The sequence below is a fragment of the Ovis aries genome, chromosome 12 (assembly GCF_016772045.2).
Source record: "Ovis aries strain OAR_USU_Benz2616 breed Rambouillet chromosome 12, ARS-UI_Ramb_v3.0, whole genome shotgun sequence".
NCBI classification, from domain to species: domain Eukaryota; kingdom Metazoa; phylum Chordata; class Mammalia; order Artiodactyla; family Bovidae; genus Ovis; species Ovis aries.
In genome coordinates this window covers 79,365,530-79,391,245 of record NC_056065.1, presented here as the reverse complement: position 1 = coordinate 79,391,245, position 25,716 = coordinate 79,365,530, and the positions used below count along the sequence as shown (strand labels likewise).

The window sequence follows — 25,716 nt, the reverse complement described above, 5'->3', positions numbered from 1 at the left end:
GCTAGAACCCAGACTCAGCAAGCGTGCCTGAAAGCAAACCTCTCAGCTCTTCAGTCAAAGGTGCCCATGTGTCTCACAAATCACTGCTTTACAATTACTGTTGCCAAATCAAAATTCAAAGTAGCAACTAGGGGGAGCTGAGACCCTTTCACCTTCTGGTCACTTCATATGTGAACAGATATAATAAGATTTTATTTCTCAGGGTGCAACGCCAATGACTAGTATGTAACCCAGTGACTAGTATGTCAAGCTGCTCCACTATTTTAACTAACAGATGAATGGCTGTTTTCACTTATCTGCTCTTCCTCCCTACCCACGGATGGACGTTCTTACCATTCTCACACTTTGGAGCTGCACATCCCATTCGTCGCCTCAGGTTATGAGTTCTGGCTTCTGTCGTCTCTTCGGGTTCTATTTTAATATTCATGGCCTTAAACAAATTTGTCATATACGTGAGTATCTTCTTTAAAAAGAAAGACATATCCTAAAATCCAGTTGGAATCACAAAATCCCCATAATCTTAAAAATTATCTCTATCAATAGGACATTCAAAACATAGCTCCCTTTCCCCTTAAAGGAGAGACCCCACCTTTATTATTATAATTACTTGAGGAATGAATGAGGAAACTTGTACGTCACGAGTCTTCTCCCCTTTTAACAGGACAAAACCAATCGGGAAAAGGCAAGGGATCAGGGGTGACTGATGGGAAGCATTACTACCCCTACTGGGAATAGCGCGTGTTTCCTCCTAGAAGCTCCTCACTTCTCCTCTGCTCACAACTTACACTCTATTCAGTCATCGTTAAGCCACAGCCTAAACAGTTACAGAAATACCATAATTTCATCAGCCTATAAGCTCTGCTGGCTCTTCCAAAGTTTGGCTGCATTCAAGGAAAATTCAGCTTCCACAGCAATTTCCTATCAATTCCTGTAGTGGACTATCACTATAACTGCTCCCCTAACAGCACTGAGTCATGGGCTCCCATCAGAAAGAGCATGCAAGCCAATCACGGTCCCTAGTAGTCACTAAAGTGCTCACACTGGTTGATACGCAAAGCCCTGTCTGCTCTGGGACACAAGTGAGGTTGTGAAACTGCCCCACGTTCACTCACACAGAATTAGGACGTCCACTGCTACCATCACCGTGATGTGTCCTCAAGACAGACCTGGACGCTCACAGCACCTGGATGTCTTACACATTTCAAGATCAAGATGCACTCAAACAAGAGCTCCCTTTAAGGCGAATGCACCGGAGGCCTGCCTGTGGGCTTCAAATAACCGTTTATTCCTATTCGGAGGCACTCTCACTTCAGAAAAATGGAGTCACCAATCTTTTCCCTATTCCAACCCACCTAAATAAAAAATAATTCTCTTATTTATCCATTTTCTCAGAAACCAAAATGGCTGATTTTTTTCATCCTCTCCAATAATTACTAAATAACCCAACTACAGATTCAGAAACCCAACTAATGCCAAGAGGCTTCCCAGTTCTAAATTGTTCTTAATATGTTAATCACTGATTCTTCATACATGTCCATCAAGCCAGGGAAGAACCCCAAACTTTCCCACCTCTGTGTGGGAAAAAGCTAACTGGGAAAACACTTTGCTCCCTTTCTAGGAGAAACCTCTCAGAGCAGGAGTATCTGAAAGCAAGCTGTTTTGTTAGCCGTTCACTCCTGATCTTCCCTCCTGCTTCTCTTTCATTTCACCTGTGTTCAATTCCCTGCCCCTTGCCGTTGCAGCACGAGCGTTTGCCACAGACATATCCCTCTTCAGGAGTCTGACAGAAACAACTGTCGCTACCTGCTTCCTAAATGCTTTGTTAAAAAGACAAAGTTCTTCTCAGCGAAAAATCTTCAACTTCACACCTACTAGTCTTAACCCCCAATAAACTCTGCCCAACATCATCAGGGTCACAATGAATGCCTATTCTTCCCAAGTCTCTGACTGTTAACCATTCAGCAGCAGACTGACCCTGCAGCATAAACCTAGAAGGAGTTCCTCAATTCCTCGCCCCTCTAACAGTGCGATTCCTCCAAGTGCAAAAGCCAGCGTACACGCAGCATGCCTCTGTGAGGTCAGGAAAGGTCAGCCTGTGAAGAGCGCATGCGCGACGGAGTCCAGGGTCAGAGACTCCAGCACTGGGCTCCAGGCCTGCCCAGCCTCACGAGGCTCTCACCTCCGCTCTCATGCGTTTTGCTCGGCGGGCTGGAGGACAGGTTTCCGAGGGCTGCACAGACTGCCTCTGGGGAATATCATGGGGTTTGTACTCCTTGTCCTTTGTGTCTGTGGTCAGGTTTGGCTTCTGCAGACACTGGAAATAAAACACAACTGTACTGATGAATTTCTCCCGTTTTAATCTTAAGAGAATTTCAATGGATTTTTGCAGGGTATATGTTACAATTACTGATGGAAATACAGGTGTGCAATCTCTAAAATCTAAATAAATAAATGCAAAGACAAGTCTGCAGTTATCAACCATATACACACACATATAGTTATAACACCTTGAACTTTTTTCCAGGAGGTGAACAGTGCTGCTTCAACTCATGTAATGCTGATGTCATCTGATCAGGTTACAACAGGCCACAGCAGGCTCAAAGCAGCTCCCATGAGCCAGTGGCAATTACCCCTGCTTACAACTTGTCAATTAACTGAAGGTCCAAATTGCTAGAAAGGCCCCTATACGTTCCCAAAATAGCTTTCCATAATTGGAATCTCATTTTTAAAAAAAATTTACAGCAATGAAATGTGGAATTCAGTAAGTTTTCTAAATTATGTTATGCTATCCTGTAGGTTTAAACATAACTAGCCACCTTCTGTTATCAAAAAAATATCATTTGCATTGAGAAAACAGATTACCTGACTGTTCTCCCATATTAAGGCTTTCCTTTTCTTCAACATATCCCTACAAAGTCTCATTCACAAGGCAAAGGTTAACAGGCAGCCCCCAGGAGTAACTCTGGTTCTGGTCATACAACAGTGTCTTTTTGCTCTGATTTTTCTTTTTGGTTTGACTGTAAAAGGGTGATTCAATGCCAGTGCGACAAAACAGTGATAGCAAAGTTTCGCCACCGAATCGAGTATGAATTTCAAGAAAATACTGCTCCTCTGTAAGAGGACCCACAAACATCCCAGGCAGCATTTCTAAGAGCCGTTTCCATAGCGTGAGCACAGATGGCTGTCATGCATCCGCACTCAGTGGAACGTGCACTCGAGTGACAGTCTTCTACAGCTTCCGCTCTGCGAGCACCGCCGCGGCCAGGGCCTCACTAACGCGCTCGGCGCCCCTCACAACATCTGCAAAAAGAACCCAGAGAAGGGGGGGCAGAAGCCCCGAGATACCACAGAGCCACCAGCTGACACAGTCTGCTTCCAACACAGTGTCAGAGACTAGTAACGGAAACTACCACAGACTGCCCGATGCTACGAGCAAGTAACCAACCCGCCACTGGCAGCGCACCCTGTGAACGTGAAAGAGTCTTAGTCTAAGAGATCGGATCTGCAAACACCAGTTCAATTAGAAGAGAGTATCACTGGCACTGTGTAAGTAAGTAGTTAAGAGTATGTTCAGTGAAAACACATAGATGGGAATAAAACCTGTCTACCACCTAAATTAGTCACTTTCATGTATTATATAAACTTTCTACTGAAACCTGAACGTATGTATGATTGTGGACACAGGAACTAGGCTGATTCATAGACATTTTATTAAGTGGAGGGTCAGAAATCAGAATATTGTGTGTGTGGTTCTTAGTCTCCACTGCTGTAAATAGCTCCATAACACATGGTCTGCTTGGCTGTATAAGGGCTTTGAGGAATCAAGATAAAATCAAGCTCAGGAACTTTTAAGAATGTGTATGAAGAGACTAATTTGTTTCAAGTGAAGGTGTTAGTTGCTCAGTCAGTTCAAAACACACCTGATATGTTTGTTCTATATTTAATGCTACCACATGCCAACGCTCAAACAAAGGTTTGAGAAATTGGGCCTTCGAGGTAACTGGAATCATCACACACAACGACATCATGCAATCCCGTGAGACACTAGAGCGCACGGGGCGCGAGACTGAAGCTCTGTCCCGCGCGAGCACGGCGCCAGTCTCTCGAGTTTCCCAAAACTTACTTCAGGCTTCAACAGTTCCTTCACAGAGCACGTGTCTCCCCCAGCCCTTACTAAGGGTTTATTTTTCAAGAGAATTTTTAGGTTTACAGTCTAGTAGAGAGGAAGGTACCTAGATTAACCATACAACCCTTGCCCCCAACACATGCACGGCCTCTCCCATCGTCAACATCCTCACCAGTGTTAGGACACTGGCTCCAGCTGGTGGGCCGACACCAACACAGCCCCCGGAGCCCACCGCTCGCGCCGCAGGGCTCCCTCTCGGTGACGTGCCTGCTCTGGGTCTGGACAAAGGTGGGGCATCACTCAGAGCGCTTTCGCTGCCTTCAGTCTGCTGGGCTCTGCCTGCTCCGCTTCCCTCCGCTGCCCCCATCCCTTGCGATCACTGGTCTTTGCATCACTGGTCTTTTCTTCTCTAGGGTGCCACTGAGGTACAATCATGCAGTGGGCGCAGTCCTCCCACCGGCTTCTTTCACGTAAAGAAACGCACGCAAGCTTCCTCCTTGTCTTCTCAGGGCTTGACCGCTCACTGTTTAGGGCTGAGTAATGCTCCATCGTCTGGGTGCCTCACAATTTGTTTATCCATTCGCCTACTAAAGGACATCTTCGTTGCTTCCAATTTGGGCAATAAAGCTGCAACTCTTTGGGTGAATACCAAGGCATGTGCCTGCCGGGCTGTGTGTGGCAATCAGCACGTTCCGTTCTCTAGGCAGTCGTGCACAGCCCTCCAGGGCGGGGCGCCGTTCTGTTTCCCCACCAGCAGTGGAAAGAAGCTCCTGCTGCTCCACACCCCACCAGCACCGGGGCCGTTGTGCTCTGGATCCGGTCACTTTAATGATGCACAGTGGCCTCCTGTTGTTTTCCATTAAAAATATATGCATTTTGATTCTCCTTTCCTCTCAGGATTATTTTCAAAAATCAGAAATGGGCACAAAATTCACACACAAAGAATGCGACGCAAGAAATCAAAGCAAGGTCTGCACTGGGGCTTCCCTGGTGATCCAGTGGTTAAAAATCCCCGTCAGCGCAATGGCCACGCACTTGACCCCCAGTGCAGGGAGATCCCACATGCCACGGGGCAGCTAAGCCCAAAGGCCACAACTAATGAGCCTGCGCTAGAGCTCATGCTCAACAAGACACCGCTCCAACAAGCCCAGACACTGCAGCCAGAGAGCAACCCCGCTCAGCACCGTGAGAGAAGAGCCCACCCGCAGCGACAAGACCCAGCACAACCGGAAAGAAGCAACCTAAAAAAAAAAGAGGTCTGGGTATAAAAAAGGGAATGCCACAGATTCCTTAAAAACCTGTATCTTCACAGATATACACTGACATGTTAAGCAGGAAAAAAGTAAGATCAATTCTGTACATAAAGAATATACCTCCATTTGTATGTATGTGTATAAAAATAATACATGAGATGAGAGGATTAGGTGGGATTTATTCTCATCCTATTTCCCTTTTAGACTTTTTCCACAATGAACACATCAGTAGACCCCTCAACAAATATTTATGTGTTGTAGATGCAATGTTTGTAAAAGGTTCTTTAAATATCCACTCCTTTCAGAGGTTCTTTAAATATCCACTCCTTTCAGACTATAATTGTATAAATGCTTACATACTTTTCAACTATGAAACTACGGGGCCTCTAAGTACATCAGTTCAGTTCAGTTCAGTCGCTCAGTCGTGTCCGACTCTTTGCGACCCCATGAATCGCAGCACGCCAGGCCTCCCTGTTCATCACCAACTCCCGGAGTTCACTCAGACTCAAGTCCATCGAGTCAGTGATGCCATCCAGTCATCTCATCCTCCATCGTCCCCTTCTCCTCCTGCCCCCAATCCCTCCCAGCCTTGGACGGCAAGGAGATCCAACCAGCCCATTCTGAAGGAGATCAGCCCTGGGATGTCTTTGGAAGGAATGATGCTAAAGCTGAAACTCTGGTATGGCCACCTCATGCGAAGAGTTGACTCACTGGAAAAGACTCTGAGACTCTAAGCACACAGACTGAGCTGTTTCTAAAATGCTGCAACCCGTGAAGCTGAGACTCTTTCTCTGTATTCTTCTAACTTCCGCACCGAGAAGGTTAAAAGGAAAAAACCTACTGTGGCAAAAATATGTAGATCGGATTACAAAACAGAGACATAAAGGTTCCACACACAGTATCCTTAACTATTTCATCCATGGGTTCACTCAACACTCACACAATCCATCTATCTTTAAACAACTTTCTGAATATTAGAATAGTCACATTCTTCGAGGGTAAAAAGAATGCCTTCCTGGAATCACGAGAGAGAAAAAAACGCTATGAGAATCTACAGGGTGCAAGCATCATGGATGGTGTATCTGCCTCAGGACACAGTTCTGATTAGTGGTTCACCCTCTGAAACAGTGATACCTTCCTACTTCTCCACCTAACAGTTTCTAAAATTACAGGGGCCCCTGCTCTAGTGTACAATATCTCAAAGGGTAATTATGATATTCTTCTTCCTACCAGGGCCTAAAATAAAGTGGGAAATTTTTATAACACTGTTTTGCTTTTAATTAGAAGGAAGTTTTCATCTGAATAATTTGTAAGGAAACAAACATGGTTACACAGAACTATCAGAAAAGGGATCCATTTGCTGTCCAGCACTGCTAAGTCCCCTGCGTGAATGCTAAGTTTCTTCAGTCATGTCCAACTCTCTGCGACCCCATGGACTGTAGTAGCCCAGGAGGTTCCTCTGTCCATGGGATTCTTCAGGCAAGAGTACTGGAGCAGGTTGCCATGCCTCCTCCAGGGGATCTTTCTGACCCAGGGATCAAACCTGCATCTCTTAGATTTCCTCCATCGGCAGGCAGGTTCTTCACCACTGGCACCACCTGGGAAGACCTACCAAGTCCCCTAACTCTTTACCAAAATCAACATTCTATTTGAAAATCTCTTTGGCGATCTCAGCTGGCAAGAGAGCACACAAGCAAGATATTTCACATGCTATACTTTCATGTGACAGCGAGAATTCCATTTTTTTAAAGCCTCATAGTTTTTTAACTTATTCGCTATCAAGTGTTTTCGGCTGTGCTGGGTCCCCGTTGCTGCGCGCAGGCCTTCTCCAGCTGCGGCAGGTGCGGCTCCTCTCCAGTTGCGGTGCAGGCTTCTCACTGTAGCAGCTTCTCTTGCTGCCGAGCAGGGACTCTGGGCACGTGGGCTTAGTTGCCCCACAGCATGTGAGACCTTCCCAGAACCAGGGATCAAACCCACGTCCCCTGCATTGGCACGTAGATGCTTTACTGGTGGACCACCAGGGAAGCCCAGGAATATACTTTAAACAGTAAGTGAACGCAAAAGCATGAGTTGTGACAAGTAGGTGATAACCAACTGCTCATTGTAGGAAATGAGCGTATAATATAGGTTTCAGTTTCATCAAAGACTATTTCCTCCATAACCCTATTCATTCCAAAAACAACCTTTTTAGTATGTTCACTCTAGAAACAGAACAAAAACATCAGAGGAAAAATTGATAAACCAAGTCTTTTAAGGAAGTATTCCATACATAATCAAGGCCTTTTCATTCCTCACAAAGACCATGTACCAATAAGCAGTGAAATAAAACAGGTTAAGGCTAGCCCCACTCACCCTCAAACTGTCTCCAGACAGAAATAAGTTGTAGGGGTTCAGTATTCGCTCATAGTGTCCTCTGATATGAGAGCCCACAGCTTTGCCAGGAGCAAAGCCCATCTTGGTGGCAATTTTGGTCCATTTTCTATCCTTGCAAACAACTGCAAATCCACCTTCCTCTGCAACTAACTGTGAAATAAAACAGCAGAAGGAATCAGAAACAGCTATAGGGGAATCAGCCCTAAACCCCTCAAGCCGAGGTATGGCACCGAAAATACAATGTTCTTGGCTGTGATCATCTTTTTTAAAAATTACATTTTCAAAGTAAAAAAATACATACATATATATACATACACATATATATATACACTATTAATTTTAAACTAGAAATTAAAAACACTGCTTTTGACAGCATAGTCCATTAACTTTTTGTACTCCTCCAAAAGCTACTTCTCAGTTCCCCAAAGTAGTCACGATTTTCCATGAGAAAGAACTAAATTAGCAATGAAATCTCTGATAAAGACAGAGTTCAAGCCATTGGTCAAACCCAGTGACCCTTTAAAATCTCCATAAACTGATGAGTAGGAAGAACAGCAGCATGCCAGGTGGAAATAACGCAGGCTTTGGACTGAAATGAACTTTAAGGTAGAGAATTATAACTCAGCCTTTTCAAACTGGTCACTTTGGACACTGAAAGCCACTGTCGTCTTATCTGTAATAAAAGAGACAGGAATATCGAAGAGGACCATTGTGAAGTTTAAGTATGACCAAAACCAGGTGGTAGCAATATACTTCACAAGATAAGGCTTTCAAACCTGAAAAGCAGAGACCAATTAATCACAAAACTGAATGATGAATTTTACCTTACATATTTCAAGCAGCAGTAAGTTTCTTAGTTTAAGGCAATGAAGAGCAAATTCATGCTGTCAGAAAAACTATTCACTGAGAAAGATGGTCATTAGGCTTTTTTACCTTATTAAGCTGAAACAAGTCCAAGATCTTCCTCTCCACGTGTGGAATTTTCAGAGTACTTCCCTGTAATTCCCAGTACTTTGCAATCTGGTCCAGGAAATTTAACTTTACACGTGTTTGAGCCTAAATGACAAAGAACTGAGCTGTACTCTTACCTAGCTTATTATAAAGCTCCTTTCCTGCGCATGTGATATTCTCATTCTTAGAATATTTAACTGCAATAGCACTTATGAATTCAAGAGAGAAACTGTCCCAAAATATACAAAATAAAACTGATTAAATAATTACACATAAACAATCAAAAATTTAACCCAGCCCCTACCATGTACCAGGTTAGTAGCAGTTACACACTCGGGAAGTCCTCGCATAACATAAACAGGCAATCTGAAAAGCTCCTCATTTAAGGAGTATCATAGGTAAGCTTCTGTATGCCCCTTTGGTCTTTTTACAATTCCGGCATTTTAAGGTTCTATTTTCTCCAGGTACAAATTCTCTCATTTGCTCAAATGCAAATCTGAAAGCACATGTTCGGCAGCAGTTCTGCATCAATGTTAACAGTCTGGATATCTTAGCAGAGAACTCTTAAATGTTACTCCTTTAACAGATTACTAACTGTAGCCTACAAGTCATGTTTTTTAAATTATCTCATTTTTCTTTCCCCCATTGTGAAATTCAGACAGTTCTACGAGTCTTATCTTGCATAAGACCAAAATTGAGATCAATACTCAGATATTCCCACCTACGTCAAAGTTAATACCCATCTTCCTATCTTTCAAGCTTAATGTGAAAACACAGTGAAATGCCTGAAAACATACACACCAGATGTCACCACTGCCAATGCAGCGGAGTTCCAGTGGACACAGTTTTCATTTAAGAATGTTTGGTTTGGTATAAAAAATAAAACGCGGCTCGGTATGGAAATTAGATTAGCAAAACATTCATATGAAATGATCTGCCTTCATGCGAGAAGCGCTCAGCTCTTACTCGCCCAGCACTCTAGGGCTCAAGTCACCCAGGGCTAAAGAAGAGACACTCCCCTTCTGTAGAGAGCCCCAGGCTACTCACTCCTCCTTGGGGGAGGAGAGTGTGCTCTTAGGCCTAAGTGAAGGCATGCGGAAGAATGGGAGAGCCTCAGAGCTGGGAGATCTTCTCCATGAAGCAGTTCTGAAAGCAAATGCCTTCCAAAATCTAAATTCTATTCGTTGTCCCTTAGATTTACAAGGATTTAAATGCATTTATTAACAGGTTGGCAATTACTGACAAAAATCAGTGTTTTGGGGTTTGCTTCAAAGGCTTATTGCCATCTGTTTTACTATGATTAACAATTACTAGCTATACTTTAGTTTCCCTGAAGCCACTAGATTTGCGACAAGGCCTAGTTCAGAAGAGCCCTTTCAGAAAACTAGAATACAGGCAACCAGAACAGTGGTTAAGACGTCACCTCCAGTTCATTCAGCCTCTGGATGCGCGGGGTAAAATGAAGTTTGTCAACATCACATGCAAATGGTGGCTGCCAATCCTAGAAGAGAAGCAACGGCTTTCATTAGAAAACGTCATAATTCTCACACTTAGAAAAAGAGTCTTGGAGAAAAATCTCTGGTTAAGTACAGTACATGTCATTTCTAATGAGTCAAACAAAACACAGAGCAGTAGTTTCTCAACCGTTTTCTACCAGAACAGCGAAATATGTACAATCCCCCTTCTCCAAATAACTGGCACGGCCGGCACACACCCCTCCAAGCAGGGTCCAAAGATGCCGCCGAAAGGTCGCCAACTCAAGCAAAAGAGGCTCCCACTCCTCTCTTCCGTAAGGACAGAAACAGCCATGAAGTGAAGTCGCTCACTCGTGTCCACCCCTTTGCGACCCCATGGACTGTAGCCTACCAGGCTCCTCAGTCCATGGAATTTTTCAGGCAAGAGTACTGGAGTGGGTTGCCAAACAGCTATATTAATGTCAAATTATATACAAACTGTATTTTAGTATCTGTAACCTAGTAACATTAACCTTTATTATAAAATTGAGGATAAACTCTTCCCTGGGGGAAGGAGGGCTGACATCTAAAACCAACTTTAAGAATCATCCCTTAAAAAAAAAAAAAAAGTCATCCTTAACATACCTATTGATCCGGGTTCTTGGAAGAACTATTAGAAGAAAACAGACAAGAAGGAGAGTGTATATGAACTGTTTCCAAGTGGAAAAAACTGTTCCCAGCGAGAGAACAGCTGAAAGGTGTTAAGCAGCACCCGAGCTACCAGCAGGCACGGAGTCAGTCTGGAGCAGCGACAAGGTTCTGGAGATGGACAGCGGTGACGGTTACGGAACACTGTCAATGTACTTAATGTTACCAAACTGCACCCTAACGATGGTTTACTTTATATTAGGTACTATTTTAGTGTTTCAACATAATTTTAAGACAAAAATTAAACTGTTGAAGAGTTCTAATAGTGGCTTCCCTGGTAGCTCAGATGGCAAAGAACCTGCCTGCAATGCAGAAGACCCAGGTACCATCCCAGGGTCAGGAAGAACCCCTGGAGGAGGAAATGGCTCCCCACTCCAGTACTCTTGCCTGGGAAATCCCATGGACAGAGGAGCCTGGTGGGCTACAGTCCATGGGGTCACAAACACACACATAGCTCCATTTATTGACACTGAAATTTTCCCTTACATATGTTTTTTGGAAGAAAGAAAAACAGGCTATATAATAGGAAAACAAAACATGGAAAGAGCAACAAGGGTAACAGTGGTTTGTCTTTGGTCTTTGGTAGGATAACGGGTGATTTTTCTTTTGCTTCATTACCCATTTTAAATACAATCTGAAATATATTAAATACATTATGTAATACCTAATAATAATAATAATTTTAGATTAAGAGAACAAGTTAATTCAAATGCTGGTCACACCTGTAAATAACACTAAAATACTGGGCAGCTGTAATGAGGAGTATCTAGATACTCTGAACGTGGAGAGACAGCAGCAGTGAACGAGCGGAGAACTAAACCCTGCAGATCTGTGCTGACATTTGTGAATTTTAAAGACTATCATAAAAGACAGGGGGAAAGAGGTTATTTTAATCTCAAATTTATATTGTTGGAATTTATCACTATCGACTGCTTTTAGTTTAAAATTAAAACAAGACTTTGCTTTTGTGATAGACACACGTAAGTGAAAATGCTCACCAGCAATGCCTGATTAAACATTATGTTAAAAAGTAGATTAAATATTACAGTTTTTTTAAAAAGGAAATAAGTAGATCACACATTGGTACAAAGCCATTTACTACAATCCCAAAAAGAATAGGAAGGAGAAAGGAAAAACCAACAGTCCTGTGTAACAAGCCAATTACAGATCAGGTCTTGAAGTGTCTAACGCTATCATACAGCCTCTTCAGCAAACACCACAGCTAATGTTTAAATGCTAGTTAAATATACTATATTGCTAACAGACTTACAAAAATACTACTTATTTCATCCTGGGTCAAAAAGATTAAAATGATTTTTGTTTACCTTGTTAACTAAAAATTAGGAAAGCAATGTGTTTAATTATATGAATAAAATGTAGCAGAAGAAAATTACATTGATTCTTAGTATTCTGCAGCAGCATAATGGAAGACTGGATGTTGCTCAGAGCTTTGCTCTCTACTACTTCATAAAAGCTGTAGGCTTTCTGAATTGAATTGATACGAGTTGAAGGTTAGACCAAAAATATATCAAAGATAATGTGTCAAATATGTAAGTAAATGATTAACATAATGCCCAAATGATCTGCAATTTTTAGAGATTAAGATTTATGGGTAATGTATGATACGCTCCAATGAATCAAATATGCCTTCTATTTCCAAAACACAATGATACAGAAATTAACTTCACTATAAGTCTACATATTAAAGTTTTCTACATTAAGATATGCAGTGTCTTTGTACGTATGTAGCTTATTTAATTTATACTTGGTTTTAGCTTGCAACATTTTTTGAGTAAAATGAATCCTAAAAATCACACAAAGGGAAAACAATATGTGTTTGTCCTCAGGAAGTTCACACAGTGGGTTTAACCTGTTTAAAACCAAAACTATTTCAGTAGATTATTCCTTCACTAAATTCAGATCACTGCAAACTTCTGTCTCCTCCTCTGGTTACCAAAAAATGAGATAAAATAGGATAAACGTCATTCAGTTTTGAGTCTTCCACTGTCAGGGGCAAAGCTCTGCTCCAATAAAAGAAGCGCATTTTCTGTCCGATGCTCACTGTCATATTAGAACAAGGAAATCCTTGGCAAAGGCTGGCCTCACTGAGCCATGACCTTTATGTGTGGAAAGAAGCCATCAGAGATAAACTGTGAATTGACTAAGGCCAGCCATCAGAGAAGCAGAGAGACCGTAATAAAGCTTCTAAGAAGTGAACATTTTCACACAGGAATCTAACGTTCAAATGTCAGACAATGAAGATTTCCATCTAGAAACATGGTGATAATTTCTGGTTTGACGGTGAAGTATCTAAAAGGGATATCACGTAATCTAACCAAAATCTTGCCCTCTACCAATAAGATGATTCATAAAACCATGCTTTTTTTTTAACATTAGAAAAGCAATTTCTACATGAAGTAGGTATAGATTGCAAGGAGTTCCATATAAATTCCCTGTCAAAATTCATTTTAATTTTCTTTAAAAACTTTAAAATGTTATTCGATATAAAAGTACAGTTATAATATTTAAAAGCTCAATTATTTTCCTGAGCATTAAAAAATATATTCCTTGGGAAGGCAGTTAAGTAGGACACTGAAGCTTCCAAATCCTGAGAGAGGCCTGAGAAACACCACGTAAACACTTTCCTTAGTCCCAGCACTAACCTAGCAACAGTAACTTACAGCACATTTAATTCAGAAAATGTCTGAAATGATGAACAGTATGAAAATAACTTCCATAGAATGTTAAAGATTTTTCAAAAAGACCATGAAAATTCACTTCGTAGATATCCACTATTAACACCCACATACTCAATATACTAGAAGCTGTTTTAATGTTTCTAGAGACTGACATCATTTGAAACCTAACAATCACCAAAACGGGAAAGTATACAGAGGTTACAAGTTAGTTCTCCGATTCCGTACAGACAAAATCAATTAAAAATCAGCATCAAAAGCACATTAGTTTACAAAGAATAACATGAATTAAGAACCAAAGCTTTTTTCTAATTGCATATACTCTATCAATCCCACTCATCACTGAAAAAATGCACTCACGGGATTTGAGTTCAATGCCAGCAGAGCTAACCCTCAGTGTTCTCAAGGGCAGATTCTCACATTGTGTTATCAACATTACCACAGAACCTCAGTGCAAATTTTAAGGATCCGAACAAAGAATTCATCTTAGAATGTTAAGGGAAGTTAAAAAAGCTTTCTGTTGGGCTGAGGTTGTAAGGTTTATCAGCCTTAATGAAGATTTCAGTAACATATTATGAAATACAATTAAAGACACCTTCTCACCCATCAGTCTGTAAGATAGCCTTAAGGCATCTGCACAAAAGCGACAGGCAGTGTGCGGCACAGCACACTCCCCGTGAACTGCGGGAACAGACTTCTTGCTCACGAGCCCCTCAGACATCCACTGCCACTCACAATGACATTGACAGGTGTCTAGCAGGAAAGTTTTGTGACAAAGGCTTCATTCAGTCTTCTCAAAGCAAATACATGCTGGTGCTGCTTCTCCTTTGCTTCTTACTCCCCTCAGGGCAGACCTGGCCCCAAGCACTGTAATTAGCCACCAATTTGTTCAAGTATGTTTAAGATCGCCTGGCCTTAGTGAGCCACTAGTAAAAACACTTGGAGGATTTTCTTTTTAGACTATGGAACACTTTTATATCTTAAATATGAGGCACTTTAAGTGTATGTGGTTTTTTCTGGGTAGGCTCACAGCTTTCACCAGGGTCTCAAATGGGTCTGTAACCAAACAAACGTACTGGGAGTATATCTGGCTTTCCTTTAAAAATTTTGCGCTTTCAAGTTCTTATCTCACTACCCCAACCCACTTTCTTTCAATACTTTCTCCTTTTACTTAACCAAACATCATAATAATAGATAAAGACACTTGTTCCTCAGAACATCAGCATCACTACAGGATAGGAAAGGGTGATGCGCTGAAGGCAGAAGACTGGAGTCTGCGTTCCATCTTCACCACTCGGGCAATCTCAACTTCTTTCTGCAGAAAAGTATGAAAAACAGCCACCTTCAGGGCTATGGTGAGAATAGAAATTACAGATCTAAGTGTTGCTTACTGTAAAGCAAAAATAACAAGCATTACATCACATTGAGTTCTGACCGCCGAAATGTAATTTTCCTCTAGCAAAAAGTCAATGCAACCTCAACTTTCAAGGAGCATATGAGCTTAGAACTTTAAGGGCCCCATCCTTTCAGCCTAACTCCAGTTGGCACCTAGTTGCCAACCAGTACTTCTCATCATCGCAATTTCAACACAAGTTAATAAAGAGTTCCCTTAAATAAAGCAAATATTTTATAGTAACTAGAAACAGAGTATAACCTTTAAAAAAGAGAGCAACATTTTAAAAAGAAGAAGTAACAGTGAAGATTGGTTTAAGACGGCAGAGTACAAGGACATGCACTCACCTCCTCCTGAGAGAAACCAAAATCCCAGCTAGCTGCTGAATAACCACGGACGGGGCAATGCTGGAACCCACCAAAAAATATACCCCACGTCCAGAAACAAAGGAGAAGCCACAGCCAGACAGGAGGAGGGGAGCAATCACAGTAAATTCAACTTCCACACCCGCCAGGCAGGCAACACACAAGCTCAAAAGCAACTGAACCGCAGAAGTTCTCCCACTGTTGTGGAGGTTCTGAGCCCCAAGTCAGGCTTCCCAGCCTGAGGGTCCAGCAAAGGGACCGGGAATCCCCAGGGAATCTGACATGGAAGGCCAGTGGTATTTGGTTACAAGACTTCCACAGGACTGGGGGAAATAGACTCCACTCCTGAAGGGAGGGCTTTAGTTGCCAACTCGTGTCCAACTCTTTGTGACCCCACAGATAGACTGCATGTAGCTCCCCAGGCTCCTCTGTCCATGGGATTTTCCGGACAAGAATGCTGGAGTGACGAGCCATTTCCTCCACCAGGGGATCTTCCCCACCCAGGGATGGAACCTGTGTCTCCACATTGCAGGAGGAGTCTTTCCCAGCTGAGCCATCTTGCATGCACCAGGACCGGGGGACAGGAGCAGCTGACCCCACAGGATACAGAACCAGACCTCCCTGCTAGCAGTGGAGGGTCTGCTGTGGAGGTGGGTCAGCAGGGCTCGCCACAGGGACGGGGACACTGGCAGCAGCAGCCCTGGAAGATGCTCCTCGGCATCAGGTCTTCTTGGAGGTCGCCATTAACCCTACCATAGAGCCTATAGCATATGATAGGGTCAATGCAGATTCCCTGGAGAAGGAAATGAACACCTATGCCAGCATGCTTGCCTGGAGAATTCCATGGACAGAGGAGCCTTGGCTGCAGCCCATGGACTTGAAGAGTCTTGCAAAGACTGAGGGAGTAACACTTTCACTTTCAGAGCCTATAGATCTCAAGGCGGGTCGCCTCAGGCCAAACAACTAACAGGGAGGAAGTGTAACTGCCACCCACAGTAGATAGCTGGATTAAAGCTTTATAAGAAATTTTACCAAAAGGAAGGATCTTCCCTCAAAGCTCAGTGGGTAAAGAATCTGCCTGAAAGGCAGGAGACCCAGGTTCAATTCCTGGGTCGGGAAGATCCCCTGCAGAAGGAAATGGCAACCCACTCCAGTATTCTTGCCTGGAGAACCCCATGGACAGAGGAGCCCGGCCGCCTACAGTCCATGGGGTCGCAACAGCTGGACACGACTAAGCAACTAAACCACCACCACCACCACCACAAGGAGCCCCCTGCCAACAAAGGAGAAAGATCCCCTGGAGGAGGGCAGGCAAGCCACTCCAGTGTTCTTGCCTTAGAGGATCCCATGGACAGAGGAGCCTGGGAATCTACAGTCCATGGGATCACAAAGAGTTGGACACGACTGAGCTAACACACAGAAGAACTAAAGAACAGAGATGAGCAACGCAGTGGAAGCAATCAACAGCAGAAAAACTGAGGCAGTGGAACAGATAAGTGACCTGGAAGACAAAACGGTGGAAATCACTGCCGTAGAATGGAACATAGAAAAATGGGAAGGGGAAAAAAAAAAGAGGACAGTCTCTAAGAGACCTCCGGGACACCGAGCACACCACCATGCGCGTTATAGGGGTCCCGGAAGATGGCGAGGGCCCCCATTTCACCTGGTTTGTGTTCTCTCATTTCCCTTTTTTTGGTTGCTCTTTCTTAAGCCTTCATCAAACATAGTAGAAAAGCTTTTCATACACATATTACATATACAAATAGTATGTAAAATATTCAGAAAACTTATGAGTTTAGAAAACTTACGAGTTTTTGCCTAGCCTAAAAAATTATGACATTTTGAGTCTACTTGTTTGACTCAGTAAAAAACTTTGATATAGTTCCATGTATTCTGGCATTTAGTATTCATGCTAAAAGTCTAAAAAGACAATTATTTTAGGGATTTTTTTTCCTTAAGTTGAATGAAGCTTGAAACTTCTAATCCATTTCTGAGAATATAAGGAAATACTATGTTGTTTTTAAAAAAAAATAGGAAATTAATGTGATACAGTATTATTAACTAAAGTACAGATTTTGTTCAAACTTCACAAAATTTTATGCTAGGGTATACTATCTTTTTAATTCTTTATTCAAGATTCCACATTGTATTTAGTTCCACTGAGCAACTTCAGCTGCATGCAACCAATTCTGGAAAATTCTCTTTTCATTTGTATTCTGTTACAAATATTTCCTAATTCTCCTTGTTTCGGCTTCTTAGATACAGCCACCACTTAAGAGTGGACATTTAACTTCCAAACTCATGGGGTTTCAAAAGCATCTTTGATGTTCATCTCTCCCTTAAATGCCGTCTTCTCTGTGGTCACCCTCTGTGGTTTTCCAGTTTTCTAGCCTTACTGAGGCTTTCAGCGTCTAACTCAAAGATCTCTCTCGGTAAATGTCACACTGAACTTGAAAATATGTGGGTTATTTTCAAATACCTTTTGGTGTTGTGTGAAGACTGCACAGATCTTAATTCTGCTAAGCTGGCTCACGGGGCTTTTTCCAAGCCTACTGTGTCCTTCTACTTCTCTGTATATTCATTTCTATTAATCTTTGAGTTTGATACTGAAATCCCAACTAAAAATCTTAATTTACCTACTTAGAAAAAAACAGCAATATATAAGTGGAAATATATGTAACTCTGTTCTATATTTTCCAAGTTTCCTGTAATGTGTTATCATATCTTCATAACTTAAGAAATTAAAAAGATTAAAAAAAGAAGTAACAATGTATTTGGGATAGAAAAGAACTTGTTTTAACTTGCATCCTGACTAAATTTTATATATCTATATACACAACTAATTATTAAACCTCTCTGTATATACTTTACTATTTTATACATTTGACTCAATAAAGTCAGAATAAACAATAAACTTAAATAAAATTAAATGGCATCACTGACTTAATGTACACGAGTTTGAGCAAGCTCCAGGAGCTGGTGGACAGGGAAGCCTGGTGTGCTGCAGGCCATGGGGTTGCAAAGAGTTGGGACACGACTGAGCGACCGAAATGAACTGAAAATTGACTGTAAACAAGCAAGGGCTGTACATCCCCCGCCTGTCACCTGCTCGATGCTGCCTCCTCAGGCACAGTGGGGCTTATGTCTCCCCGACATCGCAGAGGGGGTGTCAGGGAGGAGGCCCGCAGCCGCACTGCCCAGGCTCAAAGCCTGGCTCCACTGTGACTCTGAACTAGGCTAGCTCCGTGTGCCTTGTGCGCACGGAGAGAGAGGGAATCAGGGAGCTTAAGCGAAATAATGTGGGCGAGGCCTTTAGAGAGGCACCTGGCATGCACACAGTGAATGACAGGAAAAAGCTCGTTACCGAGCATGAAATGTTCATGTTGCAAAGCTTTGTCGTTTCCAGGAAGCCTAATGCAATCATTTCTCTCTTTTTTTTTGATTGGTTATGTTTAAAACAATGGCTGTGATTCTCTAATCTTCATTATGAATTTGTATAAAATGGAATTCATTAATATGTACTACTCGAGGTCCATTAATCTTTTTTTCTGTGTTCTTTTTCCAGCATTAGATACACGCATCCTGCTTTTTTGAAGCAGGATTTTCATGCTGAAAGAGCTTCCTAGGGAATTCCCAGGCGGTCCAGGAATCAACTCTGCGCCCAGGTTCAATACCTCGTCAGGGAACTAAGATCCCACATATTGTGAGATGTAACCAAAAAAAAAAACCCACAGAGATTCTTATCAGACTGTTTTAGCTCAGTTCCTCAGTCGTGTCCGACTCCTTGGGACCCCATGAATCGCAGCACGCCAGGCCTCCCATCCATCACCAACTCCCGGAGTTCACTCAGACTCACGTCTATCGAGTCGGTGATGCCATCAGACTGTTTTAGGCATAGAGGCAGTTAACAAAACTGTCTAGAGAGGAGGTGCTAGGGTGGCAATGGAATTCAACTTCTGTAACACAAAAAATAACACTCGCGGGCAAGTCTACCTATGGTTTCACACGTGACATCAGTATTTTATACTGACAAAGCCATTTTCTGTGTGACCACTATGTAAAATTTCCTGACTGCATATTTTCTTATGGGACAAAGGCTAAGGAATACAATAGGTTTAAAATATACTTTTTTCCCCTAATACAAAAGTAATCAGACTTATTACTGAAATTTCAGAAAAAAATATAAAGAAAAAAATCAGCCCTGTAATTGTAGAGAAAAACCTGCTACATTTTGGTATACATCCCCCCAGTGTTTTTTCTAAGATGCTTATCTTCATAATTTCAAACCCTCCCCCAAAAAATGACATTGCATTTTACTTATTACTATACAGTCAACATTAATATTTCATTGTATTGGCACTTTAATAATTTCTTATTATTGGACATTGAGGTTATTTCCTTTACTTTTCAATGTTAATTATCATAAACAAAACATTTATACCTTCTAAGAAGCTTCTTTCAGCTTCACTCAAGGGTCACGTTTTACAGACAGCCAAGCACAGGAAAAAAATAAATCAATGTGATCACAGGAGCCACAGGTGCCTGCCTGAGACCCCCTTTTATGAATGACAGTGAGTTCTGTAACAGAAGTATAAGAATAAGGAAGACTTTAAAATGAAAATTACCTTCCCAGAACAGTGCTATGGATGTCCAATAAATGCTACTGACAAGCAAAGTCTAATTAGGAAAGTTAATTTTAAATGTCTCTATAAAGATAAGATTAAAAATATGAAATAAAAAACCTCTCACTGCTAAAAACTTGTCAATGAAGAAAACTTGGTGACAAGTATTTGAAAACAATATTTTAGTAAAATACATCATGCTCCTTATTTAGACATGGGCAACTGTGTCAAGTGAGGTGCGTACTGCAGCAGAGGGCTTGCTTTAGTTAACGTGAGAACAACTCCCACAGCTTTAATGTTTCAATATTCCCACAGCCAACAGGAAAGACTGCAAGAATAAATGGCTCCTGAAAAGAAAAAAAAAAGTTGCTGATATGTCCAGTCAGTCCTCCTCAAAATTGTCAAGGTCATCAAAACCAAGAAATCTGAAAAACCACCGCAGCTAACAGGAGCCCAAAAAGACCTCACAAGTAAATGCGTCGTGATGCCCCAGATAAAATTCCGCAACAGAAGACGTCAGATAAAACCGAAGCGCACCTGTGTTCATTCACGGATTTATACAACACATGCGTCACACTAACAGCTCATTGATGCACGCTAATAAAGGGGGGAGAAACTAGGTGAGGAGGTTCTCAAACGACCTATCTTCTCAATTTTTCTGTAAACTTACAATAGTTTAAATATTAAATTAAAAAATAATTTGGATCAATTTTTATCTTATATTTCAAACTTCTGACTCCACAAGAGAACTGTCAAAAACCGAAACACAATCACATCATTAATAGAAGACTTTCAAACTTACAAAATGACAGGCCCACTTTACCGGTTTCATGAGAAAATCTATTGTTTGCCATATATAAAACAATCCTCCCATTAATACTGCTTTTCAGACTTCAAAGACAGTTTCCTCCCAAGTCCCTCTGTAGGAACAAGCTAAGTACAAACACACCCTTGATAGATAACTACCAAGTTACCTGGAGCAATTCATACGCATGTTTGGCATGTCCCAAAAGTCTCATAAAGCCTATAATGGAAGGATCCTTTCAAAATTCACTAAGAAAGATCCTCAGCTCAGTTCAGTCGCTCAGTTGCAACGTCTACTCTATGACCCCATGGACTGCAGCACGCCAGGCTTCCCTGCCCATCACCAACTCCATGAGCTTACTCAAAACGCATGTCCATTGAGTCAGTGATGCCATCCAATCATCTCATCCTCTCGTCCCCTTCTGCCTTCTCGTCCCCTTTTCCAGCATCAGGGTATTTTCCAAGAGTGAGTTCCTAGCATCAGGTGGCCAAAGTATTGGAGTTTCGGCTTCAGCATCAGTCCTTCCAATGAATATTCAGGACTGATCTCCTTTAGGATGGACTGGTTGGATCTCCTTGCAGTCCAAGGGACTCTCAAGAGTCTTCTCCAACACCACAGTTCAAACGCATCAATTCTTCGGCGCTCAGCACTTCAACTCTCCCATCCATACATGACTACTGGAAAAACCATAGCTTTGACTAGATGGACCTTTGTCAGCAAAGTAATGTCTCTGCTTTTTAATATGCTTTTTAGGTTTGTCATAGCTTTTCTTCCAAGGAGCAAGCATCTTTTAATTTCATGGCTGCAGTCACCATCTGCAGTGATTTTGGAGCCCCCAAAAATGAAGTCTCTCACTGTTTCCATTCTTTCCCTATCTATTCGCCATGAAGTGATGGGACCGGGTGCCACGATCTTACTTTCTTGAATGTTGAGTTTTAAGCCAACTTTTCCACTCTCCTCTTTCACTTTCATCAAGAGCTTCTTTAGTCCTTCTTCACTTTCTGCCATTAAGCATGGTGTTATCTGTGTATCTGAGGTTATTGATATTTCTCTTGGCAATCTAGATTACAGCTGTGATACATTCAGCCCGGCATTTTGCATGACGTACTCTGCATATAAATTAAATAAGCAGGGTGACAATATACAGCCGTGACACACACCTTTCCCGATTTGGAACCAGTCTATTGTTCCATGTCCGGTTCTTTTTCTTCTTGACTTGCATACAAATTTCTCAGCAGGCAGATAAGGTGGTCTGGTATTCTCATCTCTTGAAGAATTTTCCACAGTTTGTTGTGATCCACATAGTCAAAGGCTTTAGCGTAGTCAATAAAGCAGAAGTAAATGTTTTTCTAGAACTCTCTTGCTTTTTTGATGATCCAAAGAATGTTGGCAATTTGATCTCTGGTTCCTCTGCCTTTTCTAAATCCAGCCTGAACATCCAGAAGTTCATGGTCCAAGTACTGTTGAAGCCTGGCTTGGAGAATGTTGAGCATTACTTTGCTGGAGTGTGAGATGAGTGCAATTGTGTGGTAGTTTGAACATTCTTTGGCATTGCCTTTCTTTGGGATTGGAATGAAAGCTGACCTTTTCCAGTTCTGTGGCCACTGCTGAGTTTTCCACATTTGCTGGCATATGGAGTGAAACACTTTCATAGCATCATCTTTCAGGATTTGAAATAGCTCAGCTGAAATTCCATCACTTCCACTAGCTTTGTTTGTAGCGATGCTTCCAAAGGCCCACTTGACTTCACATTCCAGGATGTCTGGCTCTAGGTGAGTGATCACACCATAGTGATTATCTGGGTCATGAAGATCTTTTTGGTATAGTTCTTCTGTGTTTTCTTGCCACCTCTTAATATTTTCAGCTTCTGTTAGGTCCATACTATTTCTGTCCTTTATTGTGCCCATCTTTGCATGAAATGTTCCCTTGGTATCTCTGATTTTCTTGAAGAGATTTCTAATCTCTCCCATTCTATTGTTTTCCTCTATTTCTTTGCACTGATCACTGAGGAAAGCTTTCTAATCTTTACTTGCTATTCTTTGGAAAGGTGTAGCTTCTCTTCTTCTCTCAGCTATTTGTAAGGCCTCTTCAGACAAGCATTTTGCCTTTTTGCAGTTTTCTTGGGGATGGTCTTGATCCCTGCCTCCTGTACAATGTCATGAACCTCCGTCCATAGTTCTTCAGGCACTCTGTCTATCAGATCTCATCCCTTGAATCTATTTGTCACTTCCACTGTACAATCATAAGGGATTTGATTAGATCATACCTGAACGGTCTAGTGGTTTCCCTACTTTCTTCAATTTAAGTCTGAATTTGGCAATAAGGAGTTCATGATCTGAGCCATGGCCTGCTCCCGGTCTTGTTTTTGCTGTCTGTATAGTTTCTCCATCTTTGGCCGCAAAGAATATAACCAATCTGACTTCGGTGTTGACCATCTGGTGATGTCCATGTGCAAAGTCATCTCTTGTGTTGTTCAAAGAGGGCATTTGCTATGACCAGTGCATTCTCTTGGCAAACCTCCATTAGCCTTTGCCCTGCTCCATTTTGCACTCCAAGGCCAAACTTGCCTGTTACTCCTCCAGCTTCCTACTCATGCATTCCAGTCCCCTGTGATGAAAAGGGCACCTTCTTTGGGTGCTAGTTCTAGAAGGTCTCATAACCTCAGCTTCTTCAGCATTACTGGTTGGAGCATAGACTTGGATTACTGTGATACTGAATGGTTTGCCTTGGAAACGAACAGAGATCATTCTGTCGTTTTTGAGATTGCATCCAAGTACTGCATTTTGGACTCTTTTGTTGACTATGGTGGCTACTCCATTTCTTCTAAGGGATTCCTGCCCGCAGTAGTAGATATAATGGTCATCTGAGTTAAATCCACCCATTCCATCCCATCTTAGTTCACTGATTCCTAGAATGTCAATGTTCACTCTTGCCATCTCCTGTTTGACCACGTCTAATTTACCTTGATTCATGGACCTAACATTCCAGGTTCCTATGCAATATTGCTCTTGACAGCATCAGACTTTAACTTCCATAACCAGTCACATCCACAACTGGGTGTTGTTTTTGCTTTGGTTCCGTCTCTTCATTCTTTCTGTATTTATTTCTCCACTGATCTCCAGCAGCATATTAGGGACCTACCAAGTTGGGGAGTTCATCTTTCAGTGTCCTATCTTTCTGCCTCTTCATACTGTTCGTGGGGTTCCCAAGGCAAGAATAGTGACGTGGTTTGCCATTCCCTTCTCCAGCGGACCACGTTTTGTCAGCACTCCACCATGGCCCATCCGCTCTGGGCAGTCCTAAGGGGCATGGCTCCTACTTTCACCGAGTTAGACAAGGCTGCGGTCCACCTGATTAGCTGCATTAGCTTTCTGTGATTGTGGCTGTTCATTCTGTCACTAAGGATAAGAAGCTTATGGAAGCTTCCTGATGGGACAGATTGTAGGGAAAATTGGGTCTTGTTCTGATGGGCGGGGCCATGCTCAGTAAATATTTAATCCAATTTTCTATTGACGGGCGGGGCTGTGTTCCCTCCCTGTTGTTTGACCTGAGACCAAACTACTAGGGCTGATGAAGGTCATGGTGCTGCTGCTGCTGCTGCTGCTACCACCGAGTCACCTCAGTCACCTCAGTCTGACTCTGTGTGACCCCAGAGATGGCGGCCCACCAGGCTCCCCCGTCCCTGGGATTCTCCAGGCAAGAACACTGGAGTGGGTTGCCATTTCCTTCTCCAATGCATGAAAGTGAAAAGTGAAAGTGAAGTCGCTCAGTTGTGTCCGACTCTTCGCAACCCCATGGACTGCAGCCCACCAGGCTCCTCTGTCCATGGGATTTTCCAGGCAAGAGTACTGGAGTGGGGTGCCATTGCCTTCTCCAGAAGATGATGGTGACCTCCTTCAAAAGGTCCTGTGCACTGCGGAACTCAGAGCCCCAACCCTGCAGCTGGCCAACACCAGGCCACACCTCTGCCAGAGACTCCTGGACACTCACCGGCAAGTCTGGGTCAGTCTCTCGTGGGGGTGCTGAAAGAAAGATCCTAAGAAAGCTAAATCTCTAAAACAAATTATCTTCCCCTTAAATAGGCTGACAATACGATGGTCAATCATGAAAATTTAACAGGAAAGCACTATTCATTTCAGGTCATTCATAGACATCTTACGGTCACTGAATGAGTCTGCAAGAAATTTCAGACCGTTCTCCCCTGTAGTGATTGTAACTGGCAAGAATATCACTTCGGTATGCCTACAACCAAGGCACATTATGGTCCTGTAGCAATACCACAGTTTTTGAAATTACTTAATAAGTAGTTTTGATTTAAAGTTAAGAAAACATTACATACTTCAGAAAGATTACAAAAATGATCTGTCAGGGAAAGGACTTTAGGAATGAGGTTGGACTCTGCCCCCTCAACCTGCACTTGGTAACACCCAAACCAACCTGGGCACCAAGGGCAGGGAAAGTTAAACAGCCCACACCCTATCTTTAAAGGCTTATTAGATCTGTGAACACCTGCTCGACACTACACTTTCCCTACTTGACAAACTGGGCTCTCTTGGGAGATTCAAACATCAAGGTCAGGACAGGGACAGCAGTGGCAGTGAACATCAGCCTGAGCCTCGGAGAAGACACTAAGGGGTGCTCTTTGTTCTGATGTTCTACCTCAAGTTCAGATCCCTCCAGTCGCCCAGCCGGGTCCAACTCTTTGCCACCCCATGAACCGCAGCAGACCAGGCCCCCCTGTCCATCACCAACCCCCGGAGTCCACCCAAACCCATGTCCATCGAGTCGGTGATGCCATCCAGCCATCTCATCCTCTGCTGTCCCCTTCTCCTCCTGCCCCCAATCCCTCCCAGCATCAGGGTCTTTCACAATGAGTCAGCTCTTCCCATCTATCTCAAGACACATTTGCAATTGTACAAAAAAGAAACATAAATAGTAAGCCATACATTTAATTAAAGCAAACATTCAAC

The 25,716-nt window shown here is 42.5% G+C and overlaps 1 protein-coding gene across 4 annotated transcripts in view; it reads right to left on the bottom strand.

Annotated features, from left to right (window-relative positions):
* Positions 1–25,716, bottom strand: part of KDM5B (lysine demethylase 5B) — a 69,097-nt gene that overhangs the window by 31,222 nt on the left and 12,159 nt on the right. For all 4 annotated transcript variants that reach the window (XM_015099415.4, XM_027976023.3, XM_060396791.1 and 1 more), the window contains exons 2-6: positions 10,127–10,204; positions 8,686–8,808; positions 7,732–7,902; positions 2,180–2,314; positions 334–430 (exon numbers count right to left, since the gene is read on the bottom strand). In XM_015099415.4, coding sequence (XP_014954901.2) covers positions 334–430; positions 2,180–2,314; positions 7,732–7,902; positions 8,686–8,808; positions 10,127–10,204 — 604 coding nt within the window. The remainder of the gene's footprint in view (positions 1–333; positions 431–2,179; positions 2,315–7,731; positions 7,903–8,685; positions 8,809–10,126; positions 10,205–25,716) is intronic.